The sequence below is a fragment of the Orussus abietinus genome, unplaced genomic scaffold (assembly GCF_000612105.2).
Source record: "Orussus abietinus isolate OABI.00-Male unplaced genomic scaffold, Oabi_2.0 scaffold338, whole genome shotgun sequence".
In the NCBI taxonomy this organism is placed as follows: Eukaryota; Metazoa; Arthropoda; class Insecta; order Hymenoptera; family Orussidae; genus Orussus; species Orussus abietinus.
In genome coordinates this window covers 58,924-79,191 of record NW_019394483.1, presented here as the reverse complement: position 1 = coordinate 79,191, position 20,268 = coordinate 58,924, and the positions used below count along the sequence as shown (strand labels likewise).

General features: G+C 42.9%; 1 protein-coding gene across 3 annotated transcripts in view; it reads left to right on the top strand.

Annotated features, from left to right (window-relative positions):
• The window catches only part of LOC105703270 (protein crumbs), a 47,726-nt gene that overhangs the window by 13,869 nt on the left and 13,589 nt on the right, over positions 1-20,268 (top strand). For 2 of the 3 annotated variants that reach the window (XM_012431545.1, XM_012431543.1), the window contains exons 2-4: positions 16,771-17,141; positions 18,291-18,471; positions 19,341-19,508. In XM_012431545.1, coding sequence (XP_012286968.1) covers positions 16,771-17,141; positions 18,291-18,471; positions 19,341-19,508 — 720 coding nt within the window. The remainder of the gene's footprint in view (positions 1-16,770; positions 17,142-18,290; positions 18,472-19,340; positions 19,509-20,268) is intronic. The other variant, XM_012431544.1, reaches the window with a different exon arrangement.

Below are 20,268 nucleotides of genomic sequence, written 5' to 3'. Positions count from 1 at the left end.
TATGTTCCACGTACGTGCATGCGAGGTCCACTCATACGTACATCGATGCACATTCACCCAGTCATATTTGCCGCTATACGCCGAGTGAAAACCAACCGACACTTTTATTCAGATTTCACAAGTTTTCACGAGTTTTCGCGAGTTATCCCCAGTTTACATAGGACCGCCTCTCAAAGCGCGTTTCTTCCCGCCCATGCATGCAGAACTCCGGCGATTTCCTCAGATTATACGCTTTTTCGGTCCCTTTCTGGGTACCTCGTTCACGAGGTATTCGTCGACGTGGATGCATCCCTGCACTCGCAGAGTAAGTGCACTTATCTGCAGGGTGCAACGCGATAGACGAAGAATTTCTAGGGGGTGGCTGCAGGGATGGGACGGACTCATATTGATATGTATTTTCACGCGTTTACATGCATGGATATGTATTTACATATGTACGTACGAGTCTTACACGTACGCGATTGGTGATGAACACTGCGGGGCGATGGTTACGGGGGTGGAAGGGTCTCGCCTCGATATGTACTCTATGATTTTACATACGATCTGCGTGTTAGTATATTTATATGTATGTACCTACAGGTTGTATACCCACGCAATGTACACTAGATTCGTGCTCGGTGATCTAGTCAAATTCTGTAGAAAAATCTCCAATTGCGACCTAGCGACGCTCTTGTCGAGTTTTCGAGGGTTTTCCGCAGGTCTCTCGCGAGTTTTGGCCAGTTTTCATGGAGCCGTCCCACAATGCGCGGTTTTTTTTTCTCGCACCTCCGCACAGAGAACTTCGTCGATCTCGACGGATTATACGCTTTTTTCCGGGCTTTAGCCGAGTACCCCGTTTGTTTGATACGCGTTGATATGGATGCATCTATGCACTTGTAGCGTGGGTGCATAAGCCGGCTGACTTTTTTGTAGAGTGCAGCGTCATGGCTATGCAAAGGTATCGGTAGTGTTAATTGGATGATGGAGTTCTAATAAGATCTTATGTATTTACTAGTTGATAAAGTTGTTGGTTGATATCTACTCTAGTCATGAATAAAGGGTAGAAAGAATGATACGTTAGGTCTAGGGTTAAAAACAACTGTAATGATTTTGGTAAAGCAGATGCTGAGATGAAGGAGGAGCTTCACGTCGCTCTTAAGGTAGTGGTCAACTTGACAATTAGAGCTTGCAAATGCTTTTCAGTAAAAGGTGTTAACCCCAGATACTCGCGCTATATCATGGAAAAATTTTCAGTGATTAAAACTGTCGCCGGTACAATGCAGGCAACACCCACTTCATTTTGAATATGGAAAGGCCAAAATGAACGTAGAGTGCGTCGAGCTGATAGCACATGGCGCTTTGAGTTATGGAGTAATTACACTATCAGCGCCTGTGATAGCGCCGACGCTTGTTTAGAATCTTTCTCATATTAATACTGCCCCGATGCAATTTATTACCGGTCGTGGCCTCACCGCGAGAGGGGTGGCCGGAGCGTCACACGAAAATATGCACCCTGGTGGGAGGAAAATTTATTCCCGGGAATTTACTTTTTGATATACGCGCGGAGGTAACTTAGGGGCGGATAAAGTGGTTAATCCGGGTATTACGAGTATAACGAGTTTACGGGAAATTATCACCCATCTATTCTCGGCTGGCGCTGAACATCTGTAATTCAATGTGTATCAACGTTCACTCGCGAATTATAATAGCTAATACTAATATATTATTTCTCGTTCGCTATACCTATGCTTTGTAGTCGCATTAAACAGCAACGCTGCATTAATTGCTCGCAATGAAAAATTCAATCACCATTTTTTTCTCTTTAACAATGTTGCACACCGAAGAAGAAACCTTCCTGATTGCTCCGGCATCGTCTTATTCTCCACGAATGGAAAACATTTCTCGAGCTTCTGGTACCGCTTTGCTTCATGGATACGTACGATATTAATAACTATTAAATAAAGAGCTTCAAAAATGAATCTTAAGATAAAGATCTCTACTCCAATATTTGTGCTGAATTTCTTTTAGCAAGTTTCATTACTAAGAACGTGAGAGTGGCGTCCGAGGGATCAATCGTTCATGATATTCGTCGATGAACGGAAGACGAAATTGTTTGAAATTTAATCACGGGAATGTGGAGGTCCTTTGGGAATGTCATTTTTTTATAAAAGAATAACACATGATTATACAAAAGTCGTTTAAATGAAATTTCATCGGTATCGAGAACTTCTTTAAGGCTCTCGTACTTACGTGGTGAAACTTTAAATTATTCGGCATTCCCAGCTCGACGGTAAGTTTCATAAACGAGATCCTTCAGACGTCATTTTTATATCATCTCAAATTTTCATAATTTGAATTCATTTCAAGTTCTGAAAATTAACAGTTTTACGAAGTGACGCTATGGCAGACGAGGGAAACTCTTACTTTTATCCAGGCGATGTATCACCTCGCGTTCTCCAGGACGGGAAAGACTGGAGAACGTCGCCATGGAGCGTCGACCTCGCCTCGTTCCCGGGCTCCTTCGAGCTGCAATTTCAGAGGTCGACGTCGCGACGCCACGGGTCGGTCAGTGATCTATGCCGGGGTCCTCTCTCGCGTATTGCCCGGTAAAAGTTACCGTTACGAAAGATGTCACCTTGGGAGCGTGCGACATCGAATCCCGCCATTGCAGACCGGAAGTCCAATTGCCCCGGTTGCCAGTCGAGCGTGTTCCCGGCAACTTCAGCCATTTTTGGTGAACCCGGCCTCACCCAACGCTCCCATAAAATCCCAGGAATTCTAGAATCTTACGTGAAAGCTCACTATTTTATTTACTTCGATTAATTGATTATTCAAATTTATGACTTACCGTAGAGTCTCGAAGCGTCTCCGCTGAAGAACTCCGAGGCGCTTATACATCTCGGGATATTTCTGCGATAAAACTGCCCTATCAGACACGACGACTTTGCCAGCTGAATTCATGCGTGTCCATGCAATGTAAAATACATCCGAGCTGACGATTTGCACTCATTATTGTTTGATAATTCCTAGATTTCATGGTAATACTTATAGGTATAGGTTCCCGAGAGACGGCGGACGAACTTTTCACGAAACAATTCTGCCGGTTGAATTTCCCCCAAACTAGCATCATCGAAGGATTCATAAAAATCGAATTTTAGAAATAATCTAATCTAATATGATTTTCTTAATTGAATCTTTACGTTAAATAATTCAGCATCGATTCAAGTCGCATTTCTTGATCATTGGTGGCATCGCGATGGCCTAGGCAGCTCCTTCCTCGGTCCTTTTTATTCGTTTTACGGTATCTGTTTTCTACTTTATCGCTTCCAGAGGAGGCTTCGCAATTTATTAAGGCTTCGCGAAGTCGATCGCGCGATGCTACGAAAATCACCGATCCCGAACCGACCTAACGGCCGTGGCGGGCTGTTATGGGGCATTTTCAGAGCCGGGAATGCAGTTAGGAGTTATTATTCCTCAATTGCATTGCGGTACTCCGCCGCCCAATGCATTGCGGTTCTCCAACGCGGGACCGTTCTCCAATTTGCATATCCACGTAGGAATCTAAGTGTCCGTACTTCCACCTCGCTTCATTTCCCTCTTTGTAGTCACCTTCCCTCCCCCGTCCTCGTATTACCTCGTTGAATGAATTCTAAGGTGAAAAGGAAAAATCTGAGATTCCATTTCGCGATTGAATTCTCCCACGGCTGTTGATCCTCCCTGAGATCCTCTCCTTCTGATCGCAAGAGCGATATTCTTTTTCAGAGGAAGCGAGATCGCGAGAAGTTGGAACTCGATTCAACCGAACGAGAAATTAAACGCTCGCAAATGAAAAGTTAATATAATATGCAAATGGATATACTTATGTAAAATACCTTCAGCTAGGGTTTTCATTAAAAATGCGACTCCGAGAACGAGATTGAGCTCCTTGACCCAATGTCATTGATACACTCTCATAAAAGCTAATTCATTCAGGTAATAAAAGGGTCTTTCACGGTTCCCGTAGTAATAATCGTTATCCAGTCATTTCCAAGTCGTAAAGAAGAATATAACGGATACCTTCGACATTGACTTCGATGTGACATACTAAAAAAAAGTCCTCGTCAGAGTATCCAGATTCATCTGGTTGAAAGATTTCTAGAGTAATGAGGTAGTCTGATTAATACGATTAGAACATTCTGATTAGCAATGTCTGCATGAATCACCGTACGGTCACCTTAATCAGATTCCTGAACCACTAGATAGATCTCCGATAGAAAATTCTTCATCTTCTACCCAGAAATTCTCTTTGGATTTCCCAGAAAAAAAAAGGTATTAACGCAGCTAGATAACATTTCACTGGAAGTATCTGATATACCTTTAATCAGAAAAATAGTAAGGGCAGATTTACCAATTTAATCCAACTCTGGTTCTTTTAAGGGGATGTGAAAGGCATCCGAAAGCTCAGTTGTTCATAATACTTTTCTACGAACTGGGGTGTCTCAAATCGTTTCATACTTTAAAACGTGAATACAGAGACCCTACGATAGGTCCTGAAACTCTTGAAATTTAATTTTTGATAAACTATTTTTAAAATACCCATAAACAAATTTCAAAGAAATTGAAATTTCATAAGTTTCAGGACTTTCCTTATAGTTTCCCTATTCACGTTGCAGAATTTCAAATTATTCGGTAAACCGAATTGGGAGAGAAGTTTAGTAAACAAAACCTCTTCGACGCCACTTTCGCATCACCTTAACCGGACCGTTTGTTTCGAGGACACCACTCGGTATTATTAACATACTCGTTCAGAATTTTTCTATAACAATCTTAGACTGCAGATTTTACGATCATGAGAACCGCTGAAATAACGAAGCCCATTCACTGATATTGCCGATCGAGAAACCGTGTCCGGCATATAACTCGGTAGTCGGTACCGTAATCCGATCGGAATGCATTTTCTGTGACGAGTACGAAAAGGGTGTGACCCGGAAGTCCATTACCGATCCGGGAAGTCTCTTTCGGAGGGTCGAGATGACACTTTTTATATGCATACGCGAGTACACGGCGCGTGCTCGTGTATATTCAGGGAGCTGTACATGGCAAATGGGAGGCCTCGATTAGATGAGCGTTATATTCCGGAATTACTTTGCCAATGCGAAGGGGTCGGGGGAATTGCACCCCCCCCCCCTTGCCGTCCCGTTATTGCGCGAAGAAGCGCCGTGCAATTTCTCGTTGCGCCGCGCGTCGGTGCTTTCGTTTTTTATAGGGCCTTAAAGTCCTTACGGCGCATCGAGCACTTTAAGTGCCAATATTTTTGCCCGACCGACCCCGAGAACGGTTTGGCAATGGGTCGGCCTCCATCTTGTGCTAAACGGCGACTCACGATTTGAACACTACAGACGATTTATATATTACAATATTTCTCGACGGGATGTACGAATGGATGGCGAACATTCGCCGAGAGAAAGTTTCACGATGACCGAGGGCGAGGAAGAAAATATTGACGATGGATATGCATATAATAGGTAAGGTAGAACGCATTAAAGTGTAGTAAACTTAAGATTTAGAATTATTCATTTTGCGAGGATTTGGATTTTTCTTTGCCAGTTTGCGATGAGTTATGAAAATAACGGTGGGACGTTGCTAGTTGTTTTTTTTTAATATCATTTGCATGCGTATGATTAAATTATGCCGGGAGAAGTAAACCGGGGTCGTCGTAATTATTGGAACGGGTTCGAGGCTCTAAACCCGACTCTGGTTACACCGGTGGCATAGATTTAACGGCCCCGAAGAATACGTCGAGATTACTTGAACGGTCTCTAAAGAGGGAAATACCTTCTTGTTGTAATTTTTTTACCGCTTTATTAACTGTTAATCCTACTTGAAAGGCGAGCCGCGACCTTGCGGAACGCGAATTCCACTCGTGGTGGGCGATAACGTGCAACCGTTGCCAATTAAGAACTATTCGGGTAACTTTAAACCGTGTCAAGAATCGCATTTCGAGCGTTTCTGGATTCGCGGTGAAGTGAGTACGTAGATATCCTTCGGAAAATGATCTCCACGCGTTGAATATCTAGGGAATTTTGTGCCGCGTGGAGTGCCCGGGCAGGGGCGTAAAATTGATGCGTTTGTAGGACTCTCGGAGGATAATGCAAGGTACGGTTTATCTCCTAAACAATGAAAAATGGACTCGGGATGATCGCGAACACCTAGGCCGCTTTCTTAGCCGACTTCGAGTTATCACGAGCCGTTATGCGATGACGACCGAAGATTGTACCTTGCCGGAAGTCGCCTTTCTGATCGGGCTCGTCTTCCCCGGCGAAGCGTATGCCGGCACATAATGTACGCGAAGAAACTGTTCCATAACAAAGTGCGATAAATCGCCCGGTGGCTTAACGTTACGACGCAACGTCGAAATTAGCCACGCTGGTAGAAAACGCCGGCGTAAGCGAAATAACCATACGTCCTGTATTACGCATCGCGCGGTTCTCCATTCCTAACCTCGCATACTTCTACGCGATGTAGAAAGAATCGTTTCGTCAAATCCAGAGAGAAGCGCAAGCTTTCCCCACATTTCTCTTAAAGAAATTCTCTCCTCGAATATAAATCGATCCTAACAGTACAAGGATTCGGTTTAGACTGGAAGGAAAAGATTGCGGAGAAGTTAGTCCTCCTTATTGGCGCGTTCCCGGCGATGTTCTCCAGGCGAAGAGGAACACCTAGAGCAGCGCGAGACTAGCATTAACCTGTTTAGATTTTCAAGTAATCGTTCATCGATATCAATGCCGTCATTTCTCCTTGAAAACTCGTTTCCCCTCTTTTCCTATCCGTTCTCGATCAACGGTACCCTGCATCATCGCAGGCGTTCCCCACGCTCGTAGCATTGGTAGCGGCTGGAATATCCGTGAATTTCCTGAAACTTAAAATTCCTCAGTCTTATCTTTGAGTCGAATACGCTCTACCTTCGCTTCTGCTTGTAACCCTTGAAACCTGCGATGCGTTTTTCCCGCCGGTTGAAGGTCTCCGCGCGTTCCTGCAATCGGCGCTCCATATAACAAAGAGACTTCAATGCCGGCAAGAGGCGCAGCGCTCCGCGCGTATATATATATACGCTGTGCATCGTCGCCATTGCTCGCGTCTGCATCGCTCGCTCTTCGGCGGGATTCTGCAGAACAAAGTCGAAGAACGAGGAAAGCCCTCTTCGCAGTCTTCTTCCAGGGGGTAATTGGCGGGTGAGGAGCGCGAAACTCGAGTGATTCGCCGGTTCTCGTAACTTTTACGAGCCCTGATGATACCGCAACGCCGAAGCGTGGTCGACGCCCTTCGAGAGCGTCGCGGAAGCCGAATGCACCGATGCACATTTCTGCATCGTGCCAGGTGTCCCGTTGTTCCTGTAGACCATGTCGAGAGGAAAGGGCAGGGTCATGCATTAATTGCCGTCATCCTGAAAAAAGGGCGAAACCATATTTTTTAGTCCCTACCTACCGCGTGGATATGAATTAGTCTGCAGTTTACCGAGGATGGAAATTCGCGATCATTGAGATGCGTTCGCAAGTGGAATATATATACATGAACGGGATGCACTCGGTTATTAACACTAGATTGCCTAAGGAAGTCATTTTGACTGCTTTTCAATTTCAATTAGAAAAACAATTATGTATATAATGACACAGCTTCTTATAATTTTGTGACTTTTTGTACAACATATAAATGCGTTTATTAATCATAGTAGTTGCCTCCCCCCTCCTTCATTTCCGGTATATATATTTATATGTGTTATACCTGTATTGCCCAAAAGCAGTCATTTTGACTACTTGGAAAATTTTTAGAAAAAAATTTTAAACTGAGTTATTTATGGTCAGCAAAGTGGGGTCCCGAATTTTTTTAGAAAAACTATGCCCAAAGATAAGTTCAAGCAAATCCTACGATTTATTCGTTTTGACAAAAGAACCGAAAGAAGTAGACGCCTCCAAACAAATAAATTTGCCTTGGTTTCGGAAATATGGGACAAGTTCATTGAAAATAGTCAAGCTTGCTATCAACCAGGGCAAAATATAAAAGTGGACGAGCAATTATTTCCGACAAAAGCCAGGTGCAAGTTTTTACAGTATATGCCTAATAAACCCAACAAATTTTGCATCAAATTCTGGCTTGCATCAGATGTTAGTAGCAAGTACGTTTTGAATGGTTTCCCTTACTTGGGGAAAGATGAACAACGACCATCGTCAATGCTTCTCAGTGAACACGTTGTTCTGAAACTTGTCGAGCCATATACAAGCTGTGGAAGGAATATCACGACCGATAACTTTTTCACTAGCATGTCACTCGCGACGAAATTATTGGCCAAAAAAACAACACTAGTTGGAACTATTAGAGGAAATAAAAGAGAACTACCCAAAGCAGCCAAACAAACGAAGGATAACATGCCTCGTTTTTCCACTCTCCTATATAAATCAGAAAATTGTGTCCTTACAATATATAAAAGCAAACGGAATAAAAGAGTAGCTATTCTAAGTTTCTGGCATAAATTTGTGAAAATTGATAAAAGTAATAAAAAAATGTTACCGGACTCTATTCGATTTTATAACAAAACAAAATTTGGAGTTGATATGGCGGATCAAATGGCCAGAAAATATACAGTACAATCTAGTTCTCGTAGATGGCCCCTCCAAATATTTTTCAATATTTTAGATTTGGCTGCTATAAATGCTTGGATCCTTTACAAAGAAGCGACAGGAATACAAATACAATGAAAACAGTTCTTGTTTCAATTAGCAGAACAGCTTTCCACCGATTACAGAGCTGCAAGACAGAAAAATTCATCAGAACATGAAGACCCATAAAGATCAACTGCAACATCATCAAATACAAAATATTCTAACAAACGAAAAATTTGTCAAGTACGACTTTGCCACAATAACAAAACAAATAATATATATGAAAAATGTAAAAAGTATGTTTGTGGAAGATGTACACATAAAAAGATTTCCACTTTCATTTGCTTAAAATGTATAAATAATGCATACATTTTTTTTAGAAGTGAAGTAAATTTTTTTATTGTTAATACAAACTAATAACTTATTGTATGACTGTAAATAATATAAAAAATATTAAAAATTAATTTTAAACAAATTTCTTTACACATTAGTTATTCTTTCACAGTGCAGTCATTTTGACTGCTTTGGGGCAATATAGGTATATAATAAGTTTCAGTCTTTCTAGTGTTAAGTGCGACTTGGCACTTTATACGTTTTGTAAAACGTATGGGTAAATTAATGCTGGTTATTTGGATTTTATGCAAATTTAGATTACCACAGGGAAAGGTAACATTTGTTTTGTCGCTTTTAACCTTCGTCTTTTTCCGGATCCGTTTCGATCCGAATCGCGTTTCTTCGTTCCTGTATAATTCTTTGTTTCGTATTTATTTATTACAAATGACACTAAACAAACCAATGAACCCGATGACCCTAAACGGCGTGAAAATTGGGGAAGACGTAAAGATGAAATATTTCAAGTTTTTTTTGCTTTTACATCTTCCCTTCTTAGGAATGATTCAAGTTCGCCTTGTGAATTATAGGACTTACTTTACAACAGCCGCGATCGGTCGCTTGACAAATGGTCCTCGAGTTTCTCTAATTATCGCTCGCACCGAGACATGTTTTTACGTGTCATTATTCGCACCTACGGTGACATTTAAATACAATGCCGGCCCAGTAAAAATTATCCCGACAAATACACAGGGCCCCCACTAATGAGCTGAATAATTCATTTCGTGTAGTCTGGTCTCGGCCTTGGATATAAAAGAAGCCGCTGAATTTAGACCTAAAATCTCAGCCTACTACATCGCGGAATGAATATTCCAGTGTCTGTAAATGTTGCGTTAGAAAGTACACATAAAGCCCTGGAAATGAGCTGAATAATTTATTTCTGGGCGTTGCGCGTTATCCCATTTCAATCGCGACGCGCAAAAATGGCCGCCGAGTGTGGGCGCAAAAGTTCGACCTTGGAAAACCGCGAAAGCAGGACTGCAACCTCGACTGACGGGGACTTAGAAAAATGCATATGCCACTGTTAATGAGATGAATAATTCATATCTCCGCGATGTGCGTTTTCGCGGACCGTTTCACCTATGCTTCCAACAATGGCGACCGAGCTTGGATCGGAAGGCGCGTTGCAGAACCGTGCGAGCGTTTGCGGGTTCATCTAATTTATGAGACTTGCAAAGGTCAGGGCCATCAACGGCAGGGCCGCATTCGTTCCGTATTGCGGGGTAATTCCGCATGAGCAAACGCGTCGTCGTGATGCGCGATACCGGAAAACCGCTTTCGAAGCGCTCGACGTTGCAGGAGCGCGTTAATTGTCGCGTTGGTAATGAAGCCTACGGTGAGGAGGGAAATTATTTGAAAGGACGGAGGAAAACGCGGCCCTTATCTCTGCAAACCTTCCGAGAATTGTATAGAGAATTGAACAGACGGTCAAACAAATGTTTACGGGCTTGCGGCAATTACCAGGCAAAAGACTTGCAGATTACGTCTCCAAATCGTAATGACCCTACTATCTTTTCTTTTGCATTCATGCATTTTGCGGCTTTATCTATATCGTTACGTGTATACTGAAATAGTGGCGTGGAAATAATTTCGAAAGTTGAGAACTTTAAACACTTACAATCACGAATTAAACAAGATGGCTGATCGATGTCGCCGTTATGCGTCGGGGGAGGTCGAAGGAAGAATTGCGTGATTGTCTTTTGGTGTCGTATATTTAAATGCATAAATTTCTTAAATCTATTTATTTGTTAGATTAATAATAGTCTAACATAGGGACAGCTTTGAAATTCGATAAAATTGAATGCCGCGCGTCCTCGAGCTACACAAGATGGCCGGTCGACTTCGCCGTTGCGTGTCGGGGGCGGTCAAAGAAAGGAACCGCGCGGATGTCTTACGTGCGGAGAAATCCCGCGGCATCCGCGCAGAAACCGGAAAACACGTCCGGCGTGTGCGACGCCGAGCGGAACACCTTTACGACCTCTCCAGGCTCGATGCCAGACCGAATATGGCGACCTCTTGGAAACGCTCCAGGACTTCGGAGACATTTAGTCCTGCGCTCCGGATTGCGGAGAGCGCGTAACTGAAATTGACGCGAGACTTAAGCCATGCTCACGTGGCTCGTGACTCATCGAGGCCCGTAAGCCTTAATAATCGTTACATTGATTAATGATAACAGGTTTAGCCGGAAACCGATACCAGAGTATCCATATATTTGAGTCTCACGATTAGACGAGGAGCGAATCTCATTTTCAATCTAGACTTCAGCGCTCTCAAGAATCTTCAGAAAACGTGGCCCTAATATATCCAGATATTGAAAATCGAGAAACTCGAATTGGTTGGAGGTAATAACAAAAAGAAACCTGAAATACGGGATCGTTTACAGTTAAGGCTATGGGCGAACATTGTGGTACCCTGAAACGAGCATCCATTTTCGTAACTGCTTCTCGTAAATCCGGGTGACATGAATCTAGTCCAAGGTATCAATTACCGGGCGTATTAAGTCCGCTTTAAGCATGCAAACCTTCCTAGCGATATCTCCGCAATCTGGTAATGATACTCTGTACGAGGCCGGAACGGATAAGCAGGATTGCTCGTTACCGCTATCCGCGATTTCGATAAAAAGATTATATTCTAAACGTCGGTCGTTTGCATCGGTCTAAGTAATTATATAAATATACACTTCGAACTCCACACCTTATCAAGGCCATGTTCCATCTTCGATTTTCTATTCAAACTCTCTCGAAATCAATCTCTGATACTGGTCTCTAATCGTTTATTCTGCTCGCAAATACAGTTATTAATACCTTTTTGCGCTAAATGCCTACTGGAAGGTGACCCCTGTGACCTCTTCGCGCGGTATCAATTTAATCCTCAACCGCAAATCGTTTCCGGATAAGCCACGACGCGTCGCTCGCGGCGGGAGACGTCCCGGGGCGCTCCCACATCGCAGAGATTTCGATGCCTCGCGCATCTGCACAAGCGGCATTTCCTGATCTCTTGGCATCTCTTTGCATCCCATTTCGTCGCTTTTGCATCTCGTTTCGTCGGTTTGCATCTCCGCTCGCCTCTTCTTGGCTCTCCTCGTCTCCGCACCTCTTTCCCATCCCTTCTCTCGTTCTTTTGTTTTCTTTTTTCATTATTTTCCCCCTCTTCTCTTCGCCCTTCATTGTTCCTTGGCGTCTGCCAAGAGTCACCGTTCGAGGATCCACGCGTGGACACGTCATTCGACGTCTCGTAGACGTCACTTCCGGGCTCCAGGGAGACCTCTTGGCGCGATTTTACATTTAACATTCCTCGCACGTCGCGACGCCTTACTCCGCGCCAGCACGGGGCGTGTCTCGTCCACGGGTCACGCATTCATAGTGCCGGAAAATGCGCTCATCCCGTGGCGCTTATTAATTAATAACACATAACGGGGAATTATGTGGAGACGATGCAAATGAGAAATAATTAAAGTATTCCATTTATGTATGTCGATAGGTGCGCGTGAGTACAGGTACAAATACGAGTAATGGTCTTCTTCCTTAACCTAACGTATCAAACTACTTTGTCATTTTATACATGCGGTCGAATAAACGTAACCTTATCACTTAGTCATGTTGTCGAAGGTGCCTCGTTTAAGACAACACGGCGTACTTTTATTGGCCATGTAGCTACCGTGACTACAGTAGCTGGTAGTCTTATATCCGATTAATTTCATGTACTTTTCACGGAATATCTGTTTTTCGTTTTATGTATTATACTAATCTCTCGCATCTTTGGTACGCGACTGATGTTTTGGTACCGTCTTGAAATGAAATATTAGAGAATGTATGTAGGGTAAAATTGATCCAGGCCTTTTGCGAGTTTCGAAACAACGCTTTCGGGCGAGACATCGTGTCTTTGGGAATCATTCGGAACGTCTTCGTCGGAATCGCTTGAGATTCGCTCCCATGTCTGGGATACCTCGAGATAACTCTCGATTCCGCTGACACACTCTCCGGGAGCGTGGGAGTCGCGAACATGGGTGTAGACTTGACTCTCAGGTATTCCAATTACTCGGGTCCAGCAATTCCTGCGAGTGCCTATCAGCCACGAGAATGGCCTCTTCGGAGAAACGACGCTCCTTCGGCGACGACGTCAACGGTGGATTTCTTTTCCGCGTCCGTCGTTTAGACGCGTCTCCGATGGACGAGTTTCCTCTTGAGAACCCGAAGATTTATGCGCAAGCGACAGCTTTGTATTGCGCCGACGATCGTAATAAATGTTCTTAGAGTTCCTGGTTCTCCTCACTTTTATCAGCATGGAATTGTTGTTTCGCGGTCGCGTAATTATCGCAGCCCGTAAGCCTGGCACTTGGTAATAGGGAAAAGTTGTAACAGTGCTGTCGAGTAATTACTGTAATCACATAAATAGTAGAAAATTGAATCATTGGGAAAATAAAGAACAATATATAAAGAAATTAAATTCTGCATTGGAATTAAATACACCTGTTACGGTGATGGTTCTTTACAATATGGAAATGTTGAAATTCTTGACGGCCCTTCCGTGTGCAACAAAGTATCTCATGTATCCGCTCAATGTCAAACTTCACAACTTTCTTAATTTTTTTGTATTATTATTTTTTTTAACAAGAACCGTAGAAAAAATTTAATTTAGAGAGTTGACAATTCTTCATTGAGATTGAATGCACCTAATTGTGGTAACGTTCCTTCACCGCGTGAGACTCGATGTCGTAACTTTTAACGCGTCTATGGGCGACAAAGTGCTTCTTGTGTCGGCTCGAAGTCGATGTTCAAATTTGAGTAAGTTTTCACGATGGTTATCGCTCATCTTTTCCCACCGACTCTTGATCACTCGTTCGAATCTCTGCCATCTCTTCGACCGGACAGTCTCCACGCGTTGTATTTCTTTTTTCTTCTTTATTATTATCCGCTCCCGGTGGCGTAATACTCGTTACATCACCGTGTAACTTATAAATCATTTATGTACGTGCCTACTTTTCTCTTCCTCTCAGCGACCTCTCCTCGCTCCTAGATACTTATTTATACACGTGGACCTTCTCTTTTCCATCGTCGACTCCTTTAAACATTCCCTCTTTGATGGATTTTATTGACGCGTGGGTCGCTTATAAAATTTCATAAGAAAAGAAAAAAAAATAAACATGTAACGAGAAAGAGCCCCCCGAGTGGAATGCATGAAGTACCTCATGCCATTCAATTTAAGGTTTATTTATGTTTACGTGTACGTCTACCTTATATGGCTCCCGATATTAAGCTTTTGTACCCCGACTTTTAAATGTGTTTATTGAAATACCTACAGGTATCATTATGTTTATATAGGATATCACATTCGGAACGACCTATATTAATGTATAAGTCTTCGTCCGTATGTTTTTCCACCTGGCTCATTTCAGTTTCACATTTTCTAATCGGTCCGAACGTGACCTCTTCGTGTGTAGAAATCATAAAGGCTACATCTGTCAGTTTTATAACAAAAGTGACGCATAGTTTCACGCCGAGCAATCCGAGTAGACTCTGTTGGCCATCTTTGCGCCGGTGGGAAGAGCACTTTCGAGTTTGGCTTTTAACGACCGAACGGTGCCGATCTTTAGCCGCTTTTCTGCACTTCTCTCTTTCCGGGTTACGCGCGGCCCTTCCACGAGTCGACGGCCATTTGCGGCCGCAGCCTTACACGGTCCTGCAGAAACGATTCATGCATTATTTATTGCCAAGGCTCCAATCGACACGCGTGCGCGTGTGCGTGCCCGCTCGTTTGCCTGCGTGCACTCGCGCCGGATTTTCGCGAAATTTCTGAAGAGGAGGCGGCCCAAAAAAAGGTGACTGTCGTAAACCGATAATATATATCTTGTATATAAACCCTGCAGCATATTCCGCGTTACAGGGTGATAATGCAAAATAAAAAAGTACTTTTAAGTATCTCAATTAATATTGAGCTTACGATCATTTTTTGGATTATTTTTTGACCGCTATGAAAAGGGTATTTGGTCTTCAAGAACTCTAAAACTGGGCATTTTATGGGGATTTTTTTTCTCATAGAAAAAAAAAAAAGCAAATAAAGTGTAGCAAAAAAATTTATTCGTCGATTAATTTCATTGAGATAAACTCAGTAAAGGATTTATTTATTAATCGAACGAGCCAAAATAGAAATCAATTGATCTACGTGTATATGTATTCTGAGGATGGGCGCTCTCATCTTCGAATTTTCTCAATTTTTTCAAAAATTCCTCTACGTAATTATTTTAAATAAATCGTGGATAAGTAATAAGTTAGAAAGGAAAAATCGACTTCACTCGACCGAAAACAAAGGAATAACTCCTTAAATGCTCGATTTTATTTATGCCATATCCATTCGTTGAATAACCGAGAGATAAGGTGCCACTATCACTGGTACGCGTAATACACATTGGACTGCGGCTTATTCATAGGATTTACTCAATTCGTCGGTACAATCTCGATCGGCCTATCAGGCATCGATCGATCGGGCTTGACGTGGATCTTGATAAATCTCGGGCTCTCTTCGCGCCGATAATCGTCGGGAAGAGAGAGACGGCCAGATATCGATTTTCCTTGGCCCAGTTCTCTAAACGTTTGCTCCGGCGATCGATTACTTTGTCCTGGTATCGGTTTTTACTCCAACGGCCCGAAACTAAGGGACCACGCATGCCCTATTTCTGACTCATCCGTCAAAAAGTCGGCTCGACAAGTTAACGCTGTAGGTTCTGTGATAAACCCGAGTCGGAATGCAGTTAAAGCCTTATCGTTAATCGATTTCGCAATCTTATCGAGTCCGGGCAACAAAGGTCGCCACTTGTAAACCCCAAGGTATTTTTCCGAGCCGGTGAATTAGCGAACTTGGGTTTGACAATTTCTTTAGGTTCCTTGTTTTGTTCCTTTTGTTCTTATCATTTTTTTTTTACTATCGATACGAATGTACCCTGTCCTAACATTTACTCTCCAAATACGCGACAACCTGCCAAGTCAAACATTTCCCTTTCATCGCAAGAACGTAATAAGTGAATTCCTGGATTTTAATATCTCCTCCCATTTATTCAATTTAATATTGATTCATTGAGTCTGCCCACTGGAGTTTCATTTCATTCGCTAAGAATCTCAGAGTTCATTTTCCTCGTTACAACCTCCGAGTCCTCGGAAAGGGTTCGATTGAATTGAAGCTTGAGAAACCTCCGAAAATAGAAGGGTTATTCCACATTGTATTAATTAGCCCTAAAAATGTTAAAAACTACTAGTCATTGAAAGAAGATGGAATAAAACTAGGTGCAAAGTATGTTAAAATTACCAGTGCATTGCATTATTGCTTTTGATAAAAAGTATAATATAAAACATGTACATTCTATCACACTTTAGTTTACTATATTATAACAAATTATGATCCTAGAATCAGGAGTAAAGGAAAGGATCTTGAGAATAAATCTCAATAAAGCATTGAACCAAAATAGAGGCTATAAAGGCGGACATAAGCGTACACTCGAGATTTAAATGAGATCGATTTAATTAGCATCTTCCTATCTGAAATTCTCGTATTATCCAAATCGAGGGGCTATTCGCTTGGGAAATTGTTGATGTTGATGCTCGAAATCACGTGGACGTCTAAAAATTATCGACACGAGTACTTTTCTTCATTCCAAATTGCCCATCCTTTGACTTCAAACTTCAAAAAGGATATCACCTTCCGCCGAGTTCGCCCACACCCTTTCCTTTTGAAAGACTAAGTGCAAAGACTAATTTGAAACTATGTGTCCTAGTTCTGTTCGCCCTGTCGACGGCCAGCCACGAGTCGGGCCAGGTGACGAGCACCCTCGAGTACAGGGAGGCTCCTCGAGAGGCCTACTTCAACGGCTCGGCCTTCCTGAGGCTTTCGTCGACGGTCTCGGTGCACCAGCACACCGGCCTCAGCTTCCGCACCTGCGACGGGGGCCGACTCTTCCTGCAGAAGTTCGACGAGGACTGGATAAGCCTCGAAGTCACCCCGGAAGGCCTGCTCTTCTTGGCCGTGGTCGAGCAACAGCGATACGAGGTCAAACTCAATGGCCGGTTCCTCGACGATGCCTGGCATAACGTCAACCTCCAGTACAGGCTCGGAAATCTCACCCTCGGTGCTGCTGGACACACCCAGGTGAGATATTTGGCCACCAAGGTACACTGAGAAAAGTATAAGTCGACTGAAAGAAATATGCATTGCGACAACAAACTCCTGAGATCAAATGCGTCCAAAGAAATGTCAGATCAAGTATGCAAAATTCCTTTAAATCAACGTCAATTTTTCTTCTCAAGGAAATAATTTTTTTTTTTCTTCTCAATTATATACGATTCAGACCACCATGTCATATGTCAACACTACATACTTGTTTCAGTCGACTGATCTTTTTTCTCGGTGTAAGAAAAATCCGGTACTATTATAACATTTCTTGGAGGAATATTCCTTTTTTTTTTAACTTTGCCTCATAATATTTAAGAAAAATAATATCGGGACATAGTTGTATCTTTGAGTACATTACAAATGTCACAATTGTCCTCGAGCTCCCTTCCCTCAGCTGCAGGTATCAGGCAATGTCATAAGCGTGCTGAAAACACGCAATTTGTGTAAACATCCGTTACCGAGCCCCAAATTTGCATTCTTTTTTTGGATTTTTGTTTTGTTGTTGAAATTTATTTGGTAGGTTGATTTAGGTTATGGAGTGTGTAGAAATTTAATAGACTTAACATTTTTTTTCCCCATAAGAAAGGAGTAAATTCGGTTTTGGAGAGACGCTTAGAATATACATTGCAGATTGAATGCATTCGATGCACGACACCGATACGTTGCATAGATAATATAGCACTGCTACGAACGTGGATCGGATTCAGAATTCCGTACCTTCCGTCCGCGTAATGTGATATTTATTTTATGCTCTCGGTGTATTTTTAAAAATCGTATGAAAATTATGCGAATGATCATATGTGGGCGTTTTATGCAATTAATATGTCAGCTGTGTTTTAAATCTATGATAATGCGCTGTTTATCTACGCGGTCGAGATATATCGATGTAGGAATGGAATTTATAAGTAGTTATGGCGTAAGGTGTACACGCTCAATTGTGGATATTTCGCGGTGCATCCAGAGTTGGGTGTAACATTTCCATTGCGTTCCGCATATCGGCGATGCGTAAGCCAACGGCGAACGTAACGTAATTGTGCTCGGAGGAACTGGTTGCACGGTTAAAAAAAGGATCTTCATCGGGTTCTTCCTCCGAACTGGTTCGGTGACCGTTTCCCGTGTTCCCAGGTGATCGCCAACTCCACCTACAATTCGGCCATTCTCCTGCTGCCGGATTACGAGGTGAACGGATCCCTAGTCGTCGGAGAGGGCTTCAAGGGGTGCATCCTCCAGGGGCCGGGGATCCTCTTCAACGACTCCGTCAACTTCGGGGCCATTTTCGGATCCTGCCCTGGGGACTCCAGAGGATGTAAGGCTTCCGCAATTCCGTCTAATAATTACCTACAATTCAGAATTACCGTAGGTCGCGATTTCCCGGTAGACGCCGGAAAGTCGGAGACAATTACCGAGCAGGCATTAATCAAGCGCGGGACCGACCAAGCGAAAGCTGATTTTTCTTGAAAATTGTTTCGAAGATGTCGATATGTTCAACAATTTTACGCAGCCCTCAGTTACGCAGAGGATAGAACTATATAAAATTGGTGAAAAGGAATTAATGTTACGTAAAAATGTATAAATATACCATGATTATTCTTATTAGTTTACTTAGTTTTTAATGTGAAATCGTGGTTTATGGGAACACCACGTCGAAATTAATGTTCTTGTAATATCAACAAGGACTCTTCTTAGATATGTGGAACCCTTACTCCGGGAAAAAAAAAAAGAAAATTTATTTGACGCTCCTCTTCCATCGATTTTCACGCATCGTTTAACCGCGACTCTAGGAAATGACATTTCTAGATCATTAGCGGTACCGTATCCCCTCCATTGAAATTAGCTCTATCCTCTGTGCAATCTGTAGAACCAAGAGCCAGGAAACCGAGCTCTCGCAACGTCCGGTTATTATTTCCCGCAGCCTTGTCACGAGGCTTTCTTTCCTTTTTTTCCCATCTTTTCATTATTCATTTTAATCGAATGATTAATCAGAGATTCAAATCCGCTACCGAACGTCTCCCAAGCTTATTAATTAATCTTCTCGCCTAGTCGGTTAATTTCCCAGTACGACTTCTTACGTTCCCCGTCGAAGCGCCTTGCCTCGCCGCGAGGGGCGATTTTCCAAGAGCCGGGCGCGGGATTAGCGCCCTTAGCGGACTGCATGGATTTGTCTGAAAATTTCAGGTGGCCCCAACAGCATCGGGGGCGGCTTGGCTGCCGTAACCGCAGTCTCCATGGACCACTGTAATCATGAACCATGCATGATGCATGGGAAGTGTGTGTCGAGACAGGGCAGATACGAGTGCCACTGTTACGCCCGATATTCCGGCAACAACTGCGAGGTCGACGATGGTAGACCACTTTGAACGATCATTCGCCTCTTTTTCTCGGGGTGGTCTATCTTTTCCTCTTGTAGCGGAAGGGCTTCCTGCCTCCATTCTCTGGGAATCTTTTATTCATTACCCTATTCGTCTGTATCTCTCAAAATGTTGCTTATTAACGTCTACACCGTAGCTTCATTTCTCTCGCCCTGTTTTGCATCTCACGCATGGTTTTATCATGGAGGCTGTTAAAAAGGGCACGTTTCACGTTCTTCTCGCTTTACAGTGTTTCATTTTCGTTATTGGAATGGACTTGAGTGAGAAGAGGGGGTGTGCATATTTTCTCTTAAATAAAACGCTCATTTTGAGATCTCTCCAGATCAATTTATAATTATTGGGCTGGCTCGTGGTAGCGGTGTTGTTATTCTCGATATTCCGTTTGTTGTGATACATAAAAATGAATGAAATTTGATTTATCAGCTGATGCGTTTTCTTAGGAATGGGTACTTTTATCACTGCATGTGAACGTAAGGAGGATGCATTATCCAATAGTGTTCCATCAACTAACACAGTAACAAAACTCCTCGTTTTAGAGGGACAGTATCAGATTAATCTTGGTTTCGAGCTCAGTCGAATTTTATTAATCCCATTAGACTAATTCCCAGCCTGTCGACTCCAGGCAAGCTGGCAATCCACTTGGTTCATCTTGGGCTTTAATTTAATAATAGTGCAACTTTCTTTAGCGATCAACTTCAGCGACGAGGGTATATCTCCGGTGATGGTGCATGCGC